Source organism: Coprinopsis cinerea, assembly GCF_000182895.1.
Source record: "Coprinopsis cinerea okayama7#130 chromosome 6 map unlocalized cont3.6, whole genome shotgun sequence".
NCBI lineage: Eukaryota > Fungi > Basidiomycota > Agaricomycetes > Agaricales > Psathyrellaceae > Coprinopsis > Coprinopsis cinerea.
This window is the reverse complement of record NW_003307539.1, coordinates 1,559,893-1,580,781: the sequence shown is the minus strand read 5'-3', so window position 1 is coordinate 1,580,781 and position 20,889 is coordinate 1,559,893. Positions and strand designations below refer to the sequence as shown.

The following is a 20,889-nucleotide window of genomic DNA, read 5'->3' as shown; positions in this document are numbered from 1 at the left end:
TTGTAGTTGTAGTGGAGTGGTGGTGGTGCTGGCGCTACGTCGTCGGCGAATCTAGAAAAATCCTACACAGTCCAAACAAATCCGTAAGCCTCCTGACAACCCACGCAACAGAGCAGCACTGCTACTCACCTCTGACCAAGGGGGCTGACCAAACCGCACAAAAGCACCGACACAGAAACCGCTTCGAAAAGCGTCCTTGGGGTGGTGACCAGAAGTGGGTAGCAAAGCGTAGTCGCTAGTCCTCGTCGATGTAGACGCAGGAGTAACCCTCGTCGTACAAAAAGGGGGGAAGTAGAAAAGGGGAGAGGAGGAAAGGGATTAAAGAGAGAAGATGGAGGTTGCTGACGATGAAAGAAGAAAGAAAGAAGGGAAAGCGTACTGGTCTGGCCCGCGGTTCACACACTCACTCTTGCTTAGCTGTGCCCACTCTTTGCCAGCCGAACACTCGCTAAACGGGCCCGTCGCTGCCAAGACAATCACAACACAAACCAAAACAACATCGTGCAATTTTGATTTCGCATCCTCGGCATCTTCGGCTTCCCGTTCACTTGGCGCGTTCTGGAATCTCTCGATCGCCTCCTCGTACTCGCGATGCCCTCAGTCTCTCAGTAGCCAATGACGCATTACATCATTTCACCCTTACAGTAACTCGTTATATACACTATTCTTTCACTACAAACATCTAATCAAAAGGCACAGGCCGCACCCCACTCAACGAATACCTCTGTCCCTGCACTCCACCTTGTCCAGGCTGCCCTCCAGCCTCAGCAGCAGCTCCAAACACACTCGGTACCGGAATCCCACAACAATCGCCCCACCCAACCTCTCGCTGCCCTGCTCCTCCTAAATCGGTTCCTGAATGAGTGATCGTCGGTTAGTGTCAGGTTTTGTCAAAAGCGCAAACATTGTTGGGCAAGTATTGTTTGAAGAAGAGAGGGGAGCGTGTTGTTTGAACACGGTTATGGAAAGACATTGTTCGAAAGAGAAAGGAAGAGTGAATCGTCTTGTCGTCGAAAGTAAGAAAGACGACATGAGTGAGACACCGCGGCGCCTCACAATACGCGACGACAAGCATATGCATGTCGCCCGTCGCGTCAAAACGCGCAAACAAAGCGGGACGACACCCAAGTTCCCTTCCCGTCAACCGAAAACGGGGGCCAGGGGACAAAATAAAATCATAAAAATAAAAAAAGAGTGACGATGAAAGTAAAAAGAAAAACGAGACGAGGCAAGCAAAGAAAGGAATAAAAAGAAAAGAAAATCGAAAGAAATCGAAAAAACCCACTCACCATGCCCCCCACCCAACCCCTCAACAACCTCCCCCCTCGCCTTCAAACTAGCCAACACCTTCGGATGAATATTCCTCGGAACATGCGAGTGGGCATGGTGCGCATGACCTTGGGCTTCCGGTCCTCCCCCAACTCCAACTGCATTGAGACAGTTGGGATCATGTACGTGCTCCTTCTTATCACCCTCCTTGCCGTCCGGTGCTCCACGCGTCGGGGCAGAGGACGTAGTGGAAGAGGAGGCAGAGGGAGAAGCAGAGGAGGGCACGACGATGGCTGAGGCATTCGGTACACTCGGTGCCACCACAGACCCAGCCTCAGTCGAAGGTACATAAACAGGAAACGGTAACAAACTCCCAAACAAGAAATGTTGCATCACAGGGAGCTTGCCCAGTACTTCCGCTTTGTACATCTTGATCATGCCTAGATGCGTCGTCGTAGTAGTGGAAAGAATAGAAGAGTGAGTTAGTGTCTTCCTGGACGTGGAGGTGGACGTGGTGATGAAGAATGGGGGTGGGGGAGTAGATTTCTCGACAAGGAGAAACGAGATAAGGAGAGTGAGGGGAGGAAAGGAAAGAGACGCACCTTCGTTAACTTTATCCCAAGTCTTCACAGCTGAAATATCGTCCAACATCGGCGAGTGCCACCGTAGCGAAGCGGTCTTGATCTATCCATATCGCAAAGTCGAGTTCCATATCGCAAATCGAGATCATATCGCAAATCGAGGAATATGTCGGACGAGTGCAGCAGCAAAGATCATATCGTCGAGGAGTTCAAAGCACCAGAGAGAGAACGCGTCAGCACATCCTCCTCCACAATCCAAAAACCCAAGCAAATAAAAAGGAAAGAAGAGAGGAGGAGAGGAGACGGTAATAATTCAGTGCGATTCTGACATTGTTATAGGATTATTTCAACGCAAAACGAAGCAACGCTCCGTGCTCATATAAATCCCTTTGGATCATCATAAATTCCGTTCTCCTCTTCCTCAGTCCCCGTCCCCACCTGTCACTTGTCCCTGCCCAAGGAGCCATCCACGAACGCAGCCACCCAAAGAGATAGCAGATAGCAGAACGACGCGCGACGAAGAACGAGGACAAGACGAGAACAGGAACAAAAGAAAAGCAAAGCAAAGAACAAAAAAGTAGGACTTGATGGTATACGCACCGAGTTGATAAAAGCAATACACGCAAAATACATATAATCCTTCGCATACTCTTCCACAACTTCCGCATCGTGGATCGCGCGTGGTCTGATGAACTTGTGGCCTACAACCCGTTCGAACGTCAGTCAGTAAGTATCATATCAGTAAGTATCATATCAGTAAGTATCGTATCAGTCAGTGTCGAATCGCGCAAAATCGTATCGAAGTCCGAAAAGAAAAACTCGCACAAAAGATAAAAGCACTCACCAACCAACTGCCCACTCCCCCACAAAAACGGCAAAAAATGGTAATCATCCAACCCCCACACACCGTGGCTCCCAGCGGGTTCGAGCCAGTACTGAGACTGGAGGAGACGCATGGTTTGGATGTAGGTCCAGAAGATGCGGAGGACGAGGGGGGTGGCTAGGTCTTCGGCCGGGGATGGGGAGGTCGAGGAGGAGGTACCGGTTGAAGATGGAGAGGTGGTGTTTGAGGCATCTTGTGGAGAGGGAATGTTTGAGGATGGAGAGGCGGTAGTAGACGAGGAAGAAGAGGAAGAAAAGAGCCCAAGTTTCTCCAGGCATATCCTGCGAAAACGCGTCAGCTATTTAATAAAACCTCGGGTATCGGGTTGAGCAAATTTGGCGATTGGGTGGGTTGCAATGTGAATGAAGAGGTGTAAATGATGGGACTCCAATTGAACGAAAGGTGTACGTGATGGGGTTCCAATGTGAAGAGAAGCAAAGGATAGACATGGAGATCAAGAAACTGTCGCAGCGGTGAAAGGGAATGCCATAAAAGGGGGAATAGACGCCGTGCGTGTGACGGGGAAGACGGTATCGTGGTCATGGGTCATGAGGGAGGTCACAAGGCGCGAGGGGGAGCGAGATAAGATCCAAGTATGAGAACAGATAAGATCCCGCCAGGCATCCAGATGAGAACCTCGTCAACCCATCGCACAAATCCCCACCGACCCATCCCACACGACGCTCCCAAACACCACAAGCACCAACCAACGAAACCCAACCAACCAACCACAAGATATACATCAAGAAAGCAAGACTCGATACTCACAACCAACAAATAAAATTAACCTCCATCCCACTGCCATAATCAATCCTCGTGCGGTTACCCCAGCACTCCTTGAAGTAGGTGCCAATTTCGGGGATGGAGGCGGGTGGGAGGCCGAGTGGGACGAGGTGTGTTGTGTGGAGGGGTTCGGTGGCCTGAGGGGTTGTGGAGGTTAGGTTAGTGTGTGGTTGGAGGACGAGGATGAGGACGAGGACGAGGAGAGGACGATGACGAGGATGAGAACGAGGACAAGAAGAGAACGAGAACAAGAAGAGAACAAAACAAGCGAAAGGATCGCAAGGGATAATAAACTCAAAAACGCTACTCACCTCCCCAACCCGATCATAAAACGTCCTAAACGCAGGATTCCCAAACCTCGAACCGGGGTTCTCAATCGGTGGCGTCTCTTTAGCAATCTGCTGCACTTCGTCGAGGATCTTGAGGATGGCTTGGATGATCTAGTGGCGTACGGGGCGGTTAGCATTGGATTGGTTTGAGTAGCGGGAGAGAACGAGTGGATGGGATGCGAATGAATGAGAAGGTGGGGTTCGCGAAGGGCTGTGGACGATAGGCCGAAGACGACGGCCCCGAACCCCAACCAATCCAAAACGCTAAATCCCAACCAACGACTAAGTAAGTGATACTCACAGGCCTCCCCTCTCCCTCAAACCTATCACTCAACTTCGCACCCTTGACGCTCTTATTCAACCTCGTAATAAACTCCACGATATCAGCATGCGTTTGCGAGTTTTGGAACGCGGTGAGTTGGTCTGGGATGAGGATGCGTTTGGCTGGAGGGTGGAATTGGTTTTGTCGTCCTTGCTGTGGTGGTTGTGGCTGCTGTTCGTTCGCGGATTGTGGTTGGCCCGTTGTGGACTGTACAGGAGCCTCAATCGTCGTGACGGGTGACGAGGAAGTCGTAGACTCCGATGGAGGGCTCGATGCAGTACTAGCCATAGTCGTCCAGTCGAATGCGCTACAGTTTCAAAGATCCTAAATCCGCGTTTGAGATTTCCTCCTACTCGCAGTTCCTTTCGATTCCAAGCAGCAGTAGCCTTTATCCACAGAATTGAGTTATTTTGTTTCGCCTTATTCCTGGCCCGCGATAAGCTTTCGTTGTCGGTCGTGGTCGTGGTGGCGAGTGGTGGATAGATAAGTCCAAGATCCAATACGCACAGTGACAAGGGAAACGACTCGGATCTCTGATTGATGCGGTCGCAAACCCTAACCCCATCCCAAACCCTAACCCCATCCTCCCTCATCCGGTTTAGGAAGGAGGCCACTTTTTCTCTTTCGTCCTCCACCATCGTCCTCGCCGGCGTAGTCTTCGTTTTCTACTCGTTCTCACCGTCTTTGTGAGGATCTAGTCTCTGGGAAGACGTACAAGTGCCGAGTGTGCTGAACAACGAAATTTGGGTATTGAAAGTGGTGAATTTTGGGGTCTGAGGAAAGAAAGAGTACGTGTTTTGTTCTGTTCGGATGTGGAAGCGTGCATCGCTTAGTTTAGATATGGGTGCTTATTGACTCTTCGTCTCTACCCAGTTCCCATACGCTCTTCAAGCCTTTCTCAAACACCGCCCTTCATCACTCATCTAATCGCTCAAACCCGTCCCAAACACTTAGTCCTCTAAAGTCCCAACACCTACAAACTTCGAGCTCGAACGTCTACAAAACCCCATCACACCAGCACCGTGCGAGATAGGAGATAGTAATACAAGTCCACGAATACGAATCTACCAAAATGCCAGTAACACCAACACCGGCGAACGTCCTTCGCGCGTCTCTGGAGCAGCACAACGAGACGTTTGAGAGTCTGTTGAAGCTCATCCCGGCGCAGTACTACATCGTGAACGAGGCTACTGAGGAGCAGGTGTGTTTATCTTCTTCTTGATCTTTGGGTTTACTGGTCTATGTCTATCTTTTGTGCACTGGTTATCCTTCTCAGAGAGGGCGTTGTCCCTGCACTACCCTACTTCCCTCTTCTTGCGTCGAATAGTAAAAAAGAATGTTAACTGACCTCAACTCACCTCCCCAGATCGCCTCCAAATTCCAAAAACACAGCAAGAAACAAAAAGGGATCAAGCATGCTGCAGAAGTCGCAGCTGCCAAACAGGAAGCGAAGAGGAGGAAGGTGAGGTAGTCTACTACGTTCAATCCTCCAATTCGTATTGAACTGACGAATAACAAACCATTTCTCTCTTTCATTTGTTGCGCACGACGTGTTCCTCCTTCTCCGATGTCAAATTCCTCGATGTGATTTACGACAACACACCACAATGCTCATTGGTATCCTATTACTATTTACCACCCACCACCCACACACAAATAGCTCGACCCAGCAAACCAAAAAACAATCCTCGACATCCAAAACGAATCCTCCAAGTCCAAATCCAAAGCCAAGAAACGCGCCTCCTCCACCAACGCCTCCGACAGCGGTTCAGACGGGGAGGACAACGACATCTCGATGGACGTCGACGCCGGGGAATGGGAGGACGTTTCGTCCGAGGCGGGTGAGGGGGATGTTAGTATGCGTGATGGAGACGACGAGGGAGGAGGGGAAGGTGAAGGTGCAGAGGAGAAGTTGGTCCCAATGCCACGTTCAGAAGGGGGTATCGCCGCCCTACGTCAAAAACTACATGACAAGATCGAGAGATTGCGGGGGAACAAGCGGAGAGGTGCGTGCGTTCCCATCCACATCCACATCCACATCCACTATCTATCCTCGTTATTCTCGTTCTCTTAACGAAAAGGCTAACGCCAACACAACCAACTCCAGGCTCAGAACCAGCATCCAAAGATGATCTGTTGGAAGAACGGCGGCAGCAACGCGCCGCCCTCCGGGAGCGAAGGCGAAAGGAGACGAAGGAGAGGTTAAGACGCGAGAGCGAGATGAAGAAGGCTAAGGCTAAATCTAACTCTGTCTCTGCCTCTGCGGCACCGGGTGGGAAGGACGGGAAGGAGGGTAAAGGCAAGGACCGGGATGTGGCTGGGAATACCACCAAGGTTCGTTCGTTTATCTTTCGATATTTATAATCGACTCTGTGGCTCGAAAGAAACTAACGATGTATGCGTTATCGATATAGCCTCAACTCCTCGTCTCCGAAAACCCCTCCTCCAAATACACCTCCATCGCCTTCTCAAAAACCACCACCACCTCCACCTCCAAAAAGTCCTCCTCATCCACCGCAGCCTCTAAATTAGGCTTGAAACTCCCCTCAGACCCGACACAAGCTCTCGCCGCGCTCCAAAAACATAAAGCGCATTTGGAGAAGCTGCCGGAGGAGAAGAGGAAGGAGGTGGAGGAGAGGGAGAGGTGGGTGAAGGCTGAGATGAGGATGGAGGGTGCGAAGGTTAGGGATGATGAGGGAAGGCTTAAGAAGGCTGCGAAGAGGAAGGAGAAGGAGAAGGAGAGGGGGAAGAAGGAGTGGTGTGTATTTGTTCTTTTTTTCTTTTCCTTTTTTTTTTCTTTAGGTTGCCTTTGCGGTTTTGTTACCATCCCTGTTTTCGTCCGACGTCCCATTTGTCTCGACACTCCTTGGCTTGGGTATCTCATCTCATCCACACTACCTCTCCTCTTCCTCTTTCTCTTTCGTTATCTTTCTCTTATTCCTTCCATTTACTCCCCCTTTCTCGTTCACCGCTGTCGTTCACCATTCACTCACCGCCACCCCCTCCCTCCTAACAGGCAAGAACGCAAAGAACAAGTCGCAGCAGCCATGGCCGCCCGCCAGAAAAAGCGCGCCGACAACATCGCCATGCGGAACGAGCGCAAGAAGGGCGGGAAGTCCTCTTCCTCTTCTTCAAAGGGTGCCTCCTCCTCCTCGTCGTCGTCGAAAGGAAAGGGAGGGAAGACAGGTGGAGGGAAGACTTCCAAGGGAGGCAAGTTGGCGAACAAGACGAAGAGTAAGGGGAAGGGAAGGCCTGGGTTTGAGGGGAAGCGGTAGGGGATCCGGACTGCCGGGGATGAAGGGAAGTGGTAGGATACAGGGCGGAGTAGTAGGGGAAGCGGTAGTGTGCTGGAGTAGAGTAGAGTGGATGGGTGGTTCGGTCTTTGTTATAGGTGTTGTACATCCAAGTTCTGAATTCTATTCTTCATTTTTCAGACGTGGAATTTTTTTGATGTATCTTTCGGTTCAGTTCTAGCTATTCGGTTTCGAGTCAGGATGAATGGTGGCCAGCCGCCATAATAATTTGAGTACATGATTCTAACCACTCGACTCGATGGTATACACACGGTAGTACTCGTACACCAGTCCTATCCCTATCCGCTCCCTTCGAATACCAAATCCAAATCCAAATCCAAATCAACGCTGCTCTCGGAGCCCCATCCCAAATCTTCATCATACGGTGGTTCCTCGTCGCCAGCCATGTATCGTGTAGGAGGAATTCATACACTGTTGTCCGAGTCGCTGGGTAGCTGCTGGAACCGCGCGAGGGAAATGGCAAGTCGCTCTGAAAGGGATAGCCTGCCAGGTCGTCCAGGTGGTGGCCTTGATATCGATCCTCCCTCTGGGCTTCCACCCTCTACTAGTACAGAACTTGATTCTGGGGTGATCGTTGCGCCAGCCTGAGGTTTCGGTCCAGCGTGTGCGTGTGGCCTAGGGTTTGAGGAACAACCAGCGGCGCTTGCGCCTGTTTGGGATCCAGGGGAAGATGTCGGTTCAGGCTGGGCGGCTTCAGAGGCTTCCTGTTCTAGATGCCTCCGTTTTTGGTTTTGGCGTCTTATCTTCCTTTTCTCCTTTCGGGACAGTTTCTTGGTACCAGGTGTGATTTCAACTTCCTTCTGCTCTTCCCCCTCTTCCTCCTTTCGAGTTCGTTTGATCTCTTCGATCTCTTCCCGTCCTTCTGACTCGGTTGTTTCATCCGCTTCCCTCGCTACAAGTCGCTTGGCCCCCTCCCCCAATTCCTGTGCTAGTTGCACCATTTCAATCAGGTCTTCAAGGACCTTCAGTGGTCCTTCTTCAACTTTCTCTGCTTCGAGTTCCCGTGCCAGCCGTTCCATTTCTTCCTCCTCTTCCCGCGCCTTTCGCTTGGCCGCCTCCTCCGCTTCCCGTGCCAGCTGTTCCATTCCTTCCTCCTCTTCTCGCGCCTTCCGTTTGGCTTCCTCCTCCGCTTCCTGTTTCATCCTTTCAGCTTTCTCCTCTTCTTCCCGTTCCTTTCGTTTCGCCTCTTCCTCCGCCTCGCGCTTAAGACGTTCGATTTCCTCCTCTTCCCGTGCCTTTCGCCTGGCCTCCTCCTCGGCTTCGCGTGCAACACGTTCTGTTTCCTCCTTCAGTGCCATCGCTCGTTTGGCTTCTTCCTCCTCCGCCTCCTCCTTCGCCCGCCTGACACGTTCATTTGCTTCCCGTTCCAGTTGAGCCTTTTCCTCCGCTTCCCTCCCCTCCCTCTCCTTCTCCTCCTTCTCGACTCGTTCTTTCCGTGTCAAGTACTCCTCCTGCGAATTTCGCACTCTCTCGATTTCGTCTGAAAAGGCGTCCGTTATGTCCTGATTGTGATGGCCTCCAGGAGGTGGTGGTAGTCGTGGTCGTGCACTCTTCCGACAGCCTCCCCCACAGCAGATTCTCCCCCTAGCTCTTCTCAGAGCGATCCCACACAACTTCAGGGCCACGCCCATACCGATCTGCTCCCCCTCTTCCTCTGTGATCGGCTCTTCCCTCTCCACGAGCGCTTCGTATCCTTCGAGCAGCCAGTCGTACACATGGTACGCTTTGGCGAGGCAAACACGTTGAATAGGGTCCATCTCGACTTTATTCTTTGATAGTTCGGCGATGGCTACCTTTCGCAGGTCGTTGAAGTACCATCGAGTGGAGAGTTTGAGGACGGAGATCCACTCCGACTCGGTGAGCGTTGGTTTGGTGTCGATGAATGGGGATCTGGACGTATCAGGTGTTTGTAAGTTTCTAGAAATTCTGTGGATGGGAGGAAAGAAGACGTACCGTGGTACTAAAGCTTTCAGGAAACTCTTAAATTCCTCCCATTGGATTCCTTCGAGTTTGATGGTCGGCAGATCGAGGTGATCATTCAACTTCGGCTCTTCCCAGCCTCCCAGTGCGACCTCCTTGGGTAGTAACATCCCGTACTCGCCTGCGAACTTCTCTGAATGTTCAATGAAGAGGTTTAGAGGGAGTTTCACGAGATGTCCTTGGACCTGACGTTCAAAATCAATCGAGTTAGGTTTCGTTCAACTGAGGCGGGCGAGTTGGAGTTGAAGGGTCATACCTCAAACTGAACACATTGCCAGAAGAACTCTGGTTCGATCTGCAAGGTCGGGGACTGTGGCGGTTCCAATAGCTCGGGCAGAGGTGTGGAGAAAGCAGAACTAGCCGGAGAGGGAGGAACTCCTTCCATCATTTCATAGGGGTCAATATGCTGGGACGACGAAGTGGTACGGGTCGTAGATGCGCCCACATAGTCGTTGTTCTCTGAATCAGCTTGGATTCCGATGGTAGAGGAAGCAAAGCCCTCTTGAGTGTCCTGGCTTGCAGGATTGAGTTGGATCATCGTTCAAGGTAGTTTGAGAATGAAGTCGAGAGAGTGTGAGAGAGGGAGAGTAACAACGACTGTAGACGACGTCAACAACGACAATCAAGGCCATGAGGTTGCCTCGTTGCGTTAAGCGCCCGTCGACAATTCCTCACAATATTCCCCATTCTCCGTGTGTAAAATGTGTTTCAATTGTTGCAGTTGGTATATTATTTGACAAGGTGGACCTCTCAGCCGGTCAGATGCAGACTTGTTTAAGTATTGGTTTATCGACTAAAGCTGTAGAGCAGTTAAGGTATCTAGTGCCCGAATCCCCGCGGCTTCTTCTTGGTGACTAGTGGGGCCGGGGGCAGCTCAGGTCGTTCACTGATGATCGAAAAGACCCTGAGCTGAACACTGCCGGGGAAAACTCGAAGGGCCTATTGGCCACCACCGGGATCGGCTTAAAGCCCCGCCCAAACGGGCTCGGCTCACCAGGCTCATCGCACAACACCTGGGCAGCTCTCCACTCGGGCGTCACGGGCCTAGTATTCCAGGTACTGAATTCACCACCGGCAGGGACGCCCTCATGGCTCAACTCTAACTCCAGCTCTCGCTTGACCCGCTCCTCCTCCATTCGAAGCTTCTGGATACGCTTTTCACGTTCTGCTGCTGTTCTCGCGTCCTCTTCCTCCCGGTCCTTCCTCTTCGCTTCTTCCTCCTCACGGATCCTTGCTGCCTCCTCCTCCGCTGCTCGTTTCTCCATCTCGGCTTTTCTCTCCCCTTCCAGCCGCTCCTCCTCTTCCCGTTTGGCCTTTGCCTCCGCTGCCTCCCTGGCTTCCTTCTCGCGTCTCTCGCTCTTCGTCAAGTACTGCCCTTGAACACGCTGGATATTGTCGAATTCGTCGCCGAAGGCCTTCAAGATATCGTCACGGGGGAATTCTCTCTTTCGACGAAGTCCACTACAGGTGGTCACGGACTTGGTCCCGCGGAGCCTACGCAATGCAACACCTGACAGCTTCAACGCAGTGCTCATACCGATCTTCTCCCCTTCTTCTTCAGAGATGGGCTCGTCCCTCTCCACCAGCTCTTCGTACGCCGAAACCAGCCAGTCGCATACCGCGTAGGACCTGGCGAGGCCAATCCGCTGAATCGCGTCGATTTTGACATCGCCGGAGAGCTCGTCGATGGCGACCTTCCGGAGGTCGTTGAAGTGCCACTTGGTCGAGAGCTTGAGGACTGAGATTCACTCGGATTCGGAGAGAGTGGGTTTGTCCTCCAAGAATGGGGACCTACACGTAACGATGGGGTATGTCAGTCGCAGTTTCGAAACAGAGCGTATTTAGCATAGGTAGGCGTACCTCGGGGCTAGAGCCTTCAAAAGGTTCCTAAAGTCCTCCCATTCAACGTCAAGTACGATCTCTCGCTCTTCGCGCCCAAGGCCTGGAACAGACGAACATGACGAGAGGCCATAATCGGTGGCGAACTTCTCTGAATGTTGGATGAAGAGGCCTACTGGAAGTCGAACCAAGTGTTGTTGGATCTGAATATTATTGGTAACCATGCGTCAGTAAAAGTCCAAATGACTCGAGCTGGGAAATTATGCGCACCGAGAACTTGACAGAGGGCCAGTAGTACTCCGGGTCCAAAACGATGGAGGATGAAGTCGGGCGCTCGAGAGATTGACCTGGGGGAGGAACAGGAGAGAGCGATATTTCCAACGAAGGTGCTTGAACATCGTCGGGCGTCGTGGGTACGGTCACAGGGGTACCAGGAACCGATGTCATCCCAAAGTTATCGTCCTCAGTGGGACTTGTGGCTTCAGCTCCCAGGACGACAGGGGCTGTAGACAGCGAGTGTTGACTCTGACTCGCGGGGTACAGTTGTATCATTGTCAATGGGAAATGGGGAAAGGGAAACTGTGTTATGGTGCACTGTAAGCCTTGGTGGCTATCGAAAGCAAAGGGGGATCAAGGACTCCGTCAACCTGGGGTCGACCGAATTTATAGCATTGTGCGCTTCGAAATTAGCGCCCGTTCTTTGTGACGCGTGACGCGTCACATCTTTACAGCTTCGGCCTCGTGGTGAGGCAAAAGGACCAGAACATGACACATTGTGGGCTTGGGGATGACAGGAATGCAGATACACAAGAAGCACTTACTTATCAGCTAGAGCGACGTCGACGTCAATGGTGTGTTTTTGTGGATCTGGATCCAATTTCCAGGGACATCTTCTCGTCGTACTCGTGAGCTCCTCCCACTACACTCGAGATTCGAACCACCGCGAATGTCCTGGTCTGGGTTCGTCGATCTGTCCTTGGAGATGATACCCAGAGCTCGAGGGATGGTGCGGAGTCCGAAAGCCGTGATGCGAACGAACTTCGAACTTCGAAGGTGTCCCCAGTCCAAGCCGTGACCGTCGCCGTTTGGAGGGTGGCTGGGTCGAAAGATTGACGTCTACCCTGCGAATAATCCATAAAACGAAGCACTTCAATCTGACTTCAACACGGCGGAATTTGACCTCTGTGAAGGGCTCGCCGATGCTTGCATCAGGCGGATCACTGTTTACAAGCTCCGAGTAACCCCTGTCAGGCAGCCTAGCTGCCAGCACACACGTTGTTCCTCTCACCGCATCCACCACATCGATACGAGTTACTACACCAGGACTTCTGGATTGGGGCACCACTTCAATTTATGTATGTAAGTCATCTGTAGAGAGAGTCCTTTGTCCATCTCTAACCAGTAACCAACCAGATATCGAATTTATCATGATGCCAGAACTCCACGACACGTCTTTAGCCCCGTATGCCATATCCAACGACGTGCCGCCTATGCACCTGCACCTTTCCGCCAAAGCCCATCTCAAAAAGCTGGAGGGAGATCTCCACATGGCTAGAAAACGTGTCGAAGAGCTGAAAGAAGCACTCGCAAGGGCACAGGACGATGTATTGGCTGCAGAAGCACGGGTTCAACCATACCGACAGTTGACGTCTCCTGTGCGATGGCTTCCACACGAACTCATAGCCAGAATCTTGTTTTTCACCCTCGACCCGTTCCCCTGGTTTCCGACACGTGAATGGATTCGGCTGCGTTTAGTATGCAAGAAGTGGAAGGCCGTCGTCGACTCTTCTCCCGAGTTGTGGAGAACACTTTACCTGAGCGTCTGGCTGGAGGATTCATGCACATCTACAATGCGTATATTGCAACGTTGGTTCTCCCATGCTGGAGATCAGAGCCTGGGCCTCAAGATTGATTTACCCGAACAATATTTGCATACCGAAGACTGGGGGGAATTGGCCGCCTTCCTCCGGAGCAAGAGGTGGAAGCAGTTAGGTCTCCGAGGAACATCCCCGGAGATCCTCGAGGCCGCGTTCCCCGACAGCTACGATTCCTCTGCGTTGGAGACCCTTGAAGTCATTTGGGTGGGACAACACGGGAAGTTAAATGCCGACCATCCAGTCTACCTACAATTTCCCTCCTTCCTTCAACGCTTTTCCCAGCTGAAGCAACTGTCCATTGAATGGCGCAGGTCTAAGCCACCCCCAGAAGTACCCCAGTTCCCCTGCCTCACGTTTCTCAGTCTGGGAGGACGTGTGCCGAAAGACTATGCCCGACGCTTTTTGCAAGCCCAACCATCCTTGAAGGAAGCGGTCATTGGACTCGGCAATATGGATTCCGACAGCACAAGTGATGAAGACGCGGATACTCCAGTTGGCATCAAGCGCCTGACCCTTACAACCCGAGAGTGGGAGTTGAACTACATGCCACATCTGGAGGAATTATTCCTGCAGCAGAGGTGGTATCCCCGCTTGGCGTCGTTTAACCCCAGGAGTCCCTACTCCCTCTCCAATCTCACCAAATTGCGCCACGTTGATTTGCGCCGTGCTGGTGATCTGACTCCGGAGCGCACGGCCTTGCTCGTATCCCATCTACCTCCATGGGTCCGCGTGCTCCTGGTCGGATACGTAGACTTCCTGCCCTTGATCACCCGTCGCATGGCGGCTCGCGGATTTGCAGGACGGCAGCTCGACATCGTCTATGACTACTGGTCCCTCTATGAATCCGTCTCAGGGTGTCAGTGGTCGTACATCCTGAAGCATCTGGTGAAGGTGTTTGTGAAGAAGCGCCCTGGGAGGGCGAGGGAGGCCTTTCGGGGGAGGGATCTCGTCATCTGGATCCCATTGGAGCTGTGGGAGCGGTTTCTCCAGCCTGCTGAGATGTGTTCGGTATGCGGTCATTTGGGGTGCGGGTATCGCGAGCTCTGGAAAGAACGGCTTGACCAGTTGCGTTCTGTGAACGTGAGGATTGAGGTGACGCTGGGTCCTCGTCCGGAACATCATGTCGAACGTCCAGGCCGCATTTTCAGTCTATGGGGGTAGCACTGCTAAGTAGTATGATTCTGGAACGTGCCTTGATTATATTTCTACCTAGTCGAGTCGCTGTACTGCAGCTGCCCCAGCCTCCCCCTATCTACCAGCTGTGTAGGGAACTCCAATTGTTATGGGAATCGGGATAATGGCTAAGTTATTGACTAAGGATTGGTACGGGTTGTAGATGCGCCTACATAGTCGTTCTCTGAATCAGCTTGGATTCCGATGGTAGAGGAGACAAAGCCTCGTGAATGTCCTGGCTTGCTGGATGGAGTTGGATCATCGTTCAAGGTAGTTTGAGAATGAATTCGAGAGAGTGTGAGAGGGAGAGTCAGCAACGACACCATAGACGACGTCAACAATCAAGGCCGTGAGGTAGCCTCGTTACATTAAGCGCTCATTGACATTAATTCGTCATGTCCCCATTCGCAGAGCGAGCACGAATATATACCGTAGTTATGGGCAATGATAATATTGGAGACAAGGAGATCTTAGTATGTGGTTACTGGCCGAAGTACTGGTCAACCGACTAAAACTGTAGAGTAGTTAAGGTATTTGCTACATCCTCAACTTCTGGCATTGAACTAGGGGGATCGGTTTGGTCACAGAACGAGTGGGCTTTCTTTCCTCGGATATCATCGATGGGAGCGGGACATTTGGTGCTGCTCGAATCACCGCGAATGTCCTGGTCTGGGCTTGCCGATATGTCCTTGAAGACGATACCTCCCTTGTTACTGAGGCCCTGAGGGATGGTGCGGAGTCCGAAAGCCCTGATGTGAACGAAGGTGTCGAAGTCATGACCATCGCCGTTTGGAGGGTGGCTGGGTTGAAAGAATGGGCGCCGGTACGAGGGCGACGGGGGGTCAGAGTCATACTTCGAGTTTCGACCCTGACACGGTGGATTGACGAGGGCCGGTGACTGGATTGCAAGAGACTCATTCCCTTTAGCATCGATGGGAACATGTGCGGTGGCAGTATTCACTTTCCACATCGCAAGCTCCTCGTCGAGTCGAATAGAGCTGAACCATAGTCGAGACGCTCAGAATGGACTGCACCTACGAGGAGATCGTGGGGCCAGTCAACCCTGACTTTCTTATCGATCCTCCGTAGCTTCGAACATCTCTTATAGGTACCCAATTTAGCGCCCGACCCACAGTCACGAGCGTTGCCTCGTGCCTGTTGGTCGAGTATTTTTGGAACATTGTGGACTCCTGGAGCGAGAAGTGTCAATGACGCACGCAATCTCGCAGTTTGATTGAATTCTGTGGTGTACACGTGGTGAAAAGCATGAACGCGAAGAGTCAGGGTCGTTTCAGGAAGCAGGGACAGTGCCTGTTAGAACTCCAGCGCTTTCCCGTTAACAACAATCCTCTCCACTCCCCGGCAAGCACGTCTGACTCTCTCTACAACCACTTTCTCCAAGTTCAGCTCTTCACCAACCCGGCCCTCTGCCTCTTCCCCTGTCGCGTAATAACGGCTGGGATGACCACTACGCTCTCCCTTCGATCGCCCATCCAAGTCCAACCCACCAATCTCGACGCTCTTCAAACCGACCCCAAAGAGACCCATGAAGTCGACCAGGAGATTGAATCTGTCGTCTTGAAAGGGCAGCGAGGGGCAAAAAAACGACTGAATCTTGAGGGAGGTGACGGCGGTGAGTTGGTGGTTGGTTTCGAGGGCGTTGGATGTAATGTGGTGCGTTTCGTCGCTTGCTACGAATGGGTTTGGGTTGGATGGAGGAACTTTACTTCTAATTCGCCTAGACGAGCGGGGGGCTGGAGGCGGAGGCAACCTCAGCGCAGTGTACTGGCCTTCCTTGCTGAGCGAGGTGGATGATGGCGATACCACTGGCCGAGGTTTGGACGTCCTTGGATGGGAACGAGAGGGCGTTGGGGCCATGACCGTAATTTGGGCATCGGTAACACCGTCATTCAACTTCCCAACAAAGCCGTTCTCCATCCCGACAGATACGTGGCTCCTGATCCACGAATCCAGCCCGTTGTATGTCGTGAACTTGATCCCCAATGATATTCCATCGCTTGACCTGGCGCCTGTCCCATGACTCTCTTCCGTCCTCCTCTTCTCCCTGAGGTGCCCTCCCAAGCACCGGAATACGTCGTCCATCATCCAATGCCCCACTGAAAGGTTCTGGTAGTCTTGAGTGAGGATCGTGATCTCCTTCAAGGGATCGCTCATCGTGCCGCCGTTCCCGAGAGCTTGAACGCGTTGAGGATTCACAACCCATGACACGTAGAGCGGATGCGCAGTGATCGAGCGAAGGTTGGGAAGAATTGGAAGGTCGGATTGGCCACGTTCAGGGGAAGCAAATTTCGAGGCCAGAGGGTTGAGAGGGCCATCCACTCTCAAGGTTTCAATGGAGGGATGGCGGATAAGGAAAGGAGTGAGTGCTTGCGGGGGGATCCCTGGCGTGCTCGCGTGGGGATCCGGCTGAGGTTCCCGGGACTGCATAAAACCGCGACAAGTTCCTTTGGGCGAAGAATCTGGCTGAACCTTGAACGATGACGTGACGCTGAAAGCCCTCAAATTAGGAAACGAGCACGAGGAGAGGAACGAGAGCCAAAAGTCAGGGTGCTTGGGCGGTCTAGCCACCTGGACTTCCAGGCTATCTAACCGGTCAGAGGATTGGAGGAGGGTGATGGTATAGGGGAGGATCGCGGGGAAGAACATCAAGTCAGAGTGAAGGTCGATGCGCTGCATGTTGCTGGCCTGGGAGTGAGGATAGTGGTCAAGAGCTGGAGATACTTCGCCGCTGGGGTGCGGCCTATGGGGTTCAGGGTGGTTTAACTGCCTGGAGACATGTCGCTCTTCGAGCCCGGCAAGCGAGGTCAGAGGGGGATCTTCACGGGGAGAGACTGTTGAATTGGTTCCTCGAGGTTGCTGACCCGAATTGGCGTGAAGGTGCGAGCGAACCCATTTTCCCAACTTGTGAATTGAACTTCGACGCGGTTTAGGCCTCTTGTCGCGGGTCTGATGAGAGGTTGGTTCGTCAAAGGTAGGTGAAACATCATGCGCTGCATCGAAGATATGAGCCGGATTGACAGCTTTAGGAAGGTGGTCTGGTAATGAATTCAGCTCAGGGTCTACCGTTTAATCAGACAATGGTAACGCACTGAGTTCCTGGCGTCGTATGGATAGTTTCCTCGAAGTCGGAGCCACGTTTTGAATCACCACGCCCGCCAGCTCGGCTTCCTCCTCCCATCCCTTCTGCAACTTTTCGAATTCTTCGAAGTACCGTACCAGCTCCTCCCCACCAACAATTTTGAAGCTTCGACATCTCGACCCTGGGTGCTCCTCCGATTCCAGACTACCGATGACAGTGAGAAAGTGAGTGAAAGCCCACACCCACTCCTCTTTCCATCGCTGATCGTCGGGCTCCGGCGCGCGTCCCATGAACCAACGGTCAAGCTCCCCGAAGTCGAGCTCGAGGCTGTCAAGTACGCGTGCACAGGTTTGCCGTCGAACGAGTGCGGTCAAGTCCTTCACCTCTTCGATGTGATAGGGGAGAGAGGTGTACGAAAACCTAAACCTGATGGAATTCAGGTTGGTGATTGAGAAAGCCGTGCGGAGAATGGGGAGTGTTTCCTTCGGTGTGAAGATTTGAGCTGCTGACTTTGAACTAGAACCCCTTGTCTCCGACTTCCCGCCCCCTTTCCGCTCCCTACCCCCGGAGATGTTATCGAATACCCTTCCATCGACCACCTTCCTTCGCATTCCAATCCTCCCCAGGAAGATGCTTGAGGCAATGGAGTTTAGCAGCCAGCATGTCTGCTCGACGGAGCAGAGTGAGGTAAAGTCGAGTTGGCGGAGAATTGCAAACAGCAGTTCCGTGGGGAGGGCGAGTAGACTGCCACTGGCGTTCCCTCCGAGATTGTCGATTGCTAAATTGCATGTAGTCAGAGCAGGTTGCTCTAGGTCTCCATTTGCTGCCATAGCCGTCATGATAAAGGTTAATGGCCGAGTGTAGACATCGACTTGCATATCCGAGTCTCAGCAAGGTGGAATTCATCCGAGACATGGCGAACCAGGGTTTCAGGATCTGATGAGCGCCGCTATACGCATGCAGGGCCGGTTGCTGCAAGTCCCAGCTTCTCTACTCATCGCTCTGCCACTGTTTCGACGAATTTAGTGGTAAGATTTGCTGGCGACAGAAATATTTGTCAGTGAAACAAATAGAAAGCATAAACTCGTTGCCGTACATCAGCAATCGGAGGACGATAGTCAAGTTCATCATGGGTCCAGCTTTCGAAAGCCGGTCTTTCCGTTAAAAATCGTGGTTGGCTTTCAATATTGAGTTTGGTCGTAGTCAAAGGGCAACGCGGTGGGCTCGCTGGCGACTCTGCTGACAAATAGACAAATAGGGGCCACCCCTATCCCCTGGACAAGCCCTTTCAATCTCATAACAATGTTCGGATAGAAAGAGTGTCACCACAATACTGTATACTCAGCAGTAAAGTACATATGACTAAAGCGAGGATCATATTTCGCGTAATAGATAGCAAATAGGCTGGTAATATTTACATCTTCGACTTTCTTTGAATCTCTGTCAGCGACGATTCAGAGTTGAGCACCTAATGTGTCGGTAGTCCTCTTTCATCTGGATTATCTGATCCCATCCTCTCCTGATGTTCGCAACAACGCCAGCGCCAGGCGACTTCCTGTCCACCAGGCTCACAGTGACCACCTTTGTCTCCGGAAATAGACCATCCAGCAGAAGCGCCACCTTTCGGAAATGTTCCACTCGAAATTCGGACTCGCGATGGTCCGTGAGGCGAAGCTCGAGGAGCTGGTGACGGTTTCCGTCTGGATTGGGCGTCGAAGGGACGGATGGAAAGTCATTGAATGGGTGCTCTGAGTTGAGAGCCGTTCCGAAGACGGTCAAGGATGGCGCGTCCCTCGCAACGTGCTCCAGAGCCTTCAGACTAAGGCCAGGGAACATAGGTAAGACGAGCTGGGTGAGAGGGGTGTTCTTGCTCTGTGTCAATATGAGAAGGCGATGGAAGACGTCGTCGTATGTCGTCCCTGGAGGAATATGGGCAAAGATAGGGGCATCGAGCTCAAGTTCAGTCAAATTCTCGAGGGTTACCAGCTCCTCAAGTCTTTCGATCGGGATATCGAAATCCCACCGCAGCGACGGAGACTTGATGCAGATTCTCTTCAAGTGTCCGCCAGTGTCGGCAACATGGCCCAGCACCACTCCCCAAACGGGGCCATGTACAGGGCCTGCGTGGCTGGACCTCGTCAGCAGCGTTAGCTCGGTCACTCCAGACAAAATGTTGCCTGCCAATATTTTCTCGATGGTTATTCTCGCGTCGTTCCCAAGCAAGGTCAGGTGCCTACCCGTCTCATCGTTGTGGGAAGAGAGGGAGAAGCGCTCGGACCTGCTCTTGTTGTGCTGCCGGAAAAGGGAGATGGTGACGTCCTTCCTCGAGGAGAACTGGTGGATGTAGGGGAGGTGGAATGTGTGATAGGCCAACTGCAAGTGGACGGTCTCGACCCGACGAAACCGCGCGATAGCGCTCCAAGGGAACCTGAACAGCGTCAACTTGCAGTTAGATGGGGCGTATACAACGATCTTGCGAAGGTGTGGGGAAATGATGGCTGCTTGCTCAAGGAAGGATGAAACTTGGTCGAGAGGAAGGCGGAAATGATTTGAGCAACCATCCTCGGTAAAACGAAGTGTTCGAATGGACGGCGTCAGGAGAAGCGCGAAGCAGGCCATCTGGTCGCTTCCCTGCTTTCCGTTGCAGTGGATTTCCGTCAACCCCGGGAAGAGCTGTGCGTCGGGATGTCGGGCTTGAAATGACGCAAGCATCATATAGGGTTGGGAGAGATAGTGCCCTCCCATGCCGAGGTTTCCACCCAGACTAATGGCGAGGGTGATCTTCCTCACACGACGAGCGTAGAAGTTCCATCGAGAGAAGTCATCCAACGATAGCACCCTATCCACCATCTGTAACAGACAGGAACCGGGAATTAGTTGAATCTAATTAGAGAAGTGACGGTCACTGCTGAAGTACTCACATAGATTCCTCCACTGTTCTTGAACTGCGGGAGCAATCGTAGCAAAGGAAAGATACCCTCTAGCTGTCCCCACATCTCATCTGCGACCGCCTCGAAAAAGTTCTTCGAAATGTGGAGGAAAGAGCGTAGTCGAGCTTGCCGAAATCTGAGTAAGAACGTTTTCTTCAGATCGTCATTGTAGTTGGACATGATAAGCTTGACCAAGTCAAGGTTGGCCGAAACCTGGACCATGGGGCTTGTCGCAACCGATGGCGTGTGGACATTAGCAGCGACAGATAAGGAATTTGACGCCATTGTGACACCCTCTGTGCGATAACTGATAAAGCGTGAAGGTACGAGTATCTGGTTAAAGCTGTATGCAATGAACAGCCGTGCTATCCACTTAGCGCCCAGAGCGCCGTTGATATAGGCTTGATTAGATAATCGGGCGCTTAATTCCGCAGCTTTACTGCGGGCCTCGTGGACATCGTGAATCCCATGGAATCTACATCCGCAGTTCTCCGCAGCAGAACAAGGGC

General features: G+C 52.3%; 8 protein-coding genes across 8 annotated transcripts; 2 read left to right on the top strand and 6 right to left on the bottom strand.

Moving 5' to 3' along the window:
* Positions 1-682: 682 nt before the first annotated feature.
* On the bottom strand, positions 683-4,455 carry CC1G_11271 (hypothetical protein; the record flags this gene model as incomplete). Its single annotated transcript, XM_001840571.2, has 7 exons — positions 683-855; positions 1,290-1,953; positions 2,451-2,551; positions 2,695-3,014; positions 3,502-3,653; positions 3,828-3,956; positions 4,147-4,455. The coding sequence occupies 7 exons, from the start codon at positions 4,453-4,455 to the stop codon at positions 683-685; spliced, it is 1,848 nt and encodes a 615-aa protein (XP_001840623.2).
* Positions 4,456-5,239: 784 nt separating this feature from the next.
* On the top strand, positions 5,240-7,442 carry CC1G_11272 (hypothetical protein; the record flags this gene model as incomplete). Its single annotated transcript, XM_001840572.1, has 6 exons — positions 5,240-5,368; positions 5,534-5,629; positions 5,828-6,173; positions 6,275-6,501; positions 6,582-6,925; positions 7,184-7,442. The coding sequence occupies 6 exons, from the start codon at positions 5,240-5,242 to the stop codon at positions 7,440-7,442; spliced, it is 1,401 nt and encodes a 466-aa protein (XP_001840624.1).
* Positions 7,443-7,885: 443 nt separating this feature from the next.
* Positions 7,886-9,999, bottom strand: CC1G_11273 (hypothetical protein; the record flags this gene model as incomplete). The annotated part of the gene is made up of 3 exons (XM_001840573.1): positions 7,886-9,371; positions 9,435-9,646; positions 9,718-9,999. 3 exons carry the CDS (start codon positions 9,997-9,999, stop codon positions 7,886-7,888), a joined length of 1,980 nt encoding a protein of 659 aa, XP_001840625.1.
* Positions 10,000-10,315: 316 nt separating this feature from the next.
* On the bottom strand, positions 10,316-11,852 carry CC1G_11274 (hypothetical protein; the record flags this gene model as incomplete). The annotated part of the gene is made up of 3 exons (XM_001840574.2): positions 10,316-11,199; positions 11,419-11,503; positions 11,571-11,852. The coding sequence occupies 3 exons, from the start codon at positions 11,850-11,852 to the stop codon at positions 10,316-10,318; spliced, it is 1,251 nt and encodes a 416-aa protein (XP_001840626.2).
* Positions 11,853-12,730: 878 nt separating this feature from the next.
* On the top strand, positions 12,731-14,338 carry CC1G_11275 (hypothetical protein; the record flags this gene model as incomplete). The annotated part of the gene is made up of 1 exon (XM_001840575.1): positions 12,731-14,338. The coding sequence occupies one exon, from the start codon at positions 12,731-12,733 to the stop codon at positions 14,336-14,338; it is 1,608 nt and encodes a 535-aa protein (XP_001840627.1).
* Positions 14,339-14,858: 520 nt separating this feature from the next.
* CC1G_11276 (hypothetical protein) lies at positions 14,859-15,531 on the bottom strand (the record flags this gene model as incomplete). The annotated part of the gene is made up of 2 exons (XM_001840576.1): positions 14,859-15,348; positions 15,389-15,531. 2 exons carry the CDS (start codon positions 15,529-15,531, stop codon positions 14,859-14,861), a joined length of 633 nt encoding a protein of 210 aa, XP_001840628.1.
* A 133-nt stretch (positions 15,532-15,664) lies between these two features.
* On the bottom strand, positions 15,665-18,280 carry CC1G_11277 (hypothetical protein; the record flags this gene model as incomplete). Its single annotated transcript, XM_001840577.1, has 2 exons — positions 15,665-17,406; positions 17,461-18,280. 2 exons carry the CDS (start codon positions 18,278-18,280, stop codon positions 15,665-15,667), a joined length of 2,562 nt encoding a protein of 853 aa, XP_001840629.1.
* Positions 18,281-18,893: 613 nt separating this feature from the next.
* On the bottom strand, positions 18,894-20,665 carry CC1G_11278 (hypothetical protein; the record flags this gene model as incomplete). The annotated part of the gene is made up of 2 exons (XM_001840578.1): positions 18,894-20,300; positions 20,372-20,665. 2 exons carry the CDS (start codon positions 20,663-20,665, stop codon positions 18,894-18,896), a joined length of 1,701 nt encoding a protein of 566 aa, XP_001840630.1.
* Between the last annotated feature and the right edge of the window lie 224 nt (positions 20,666-20,889).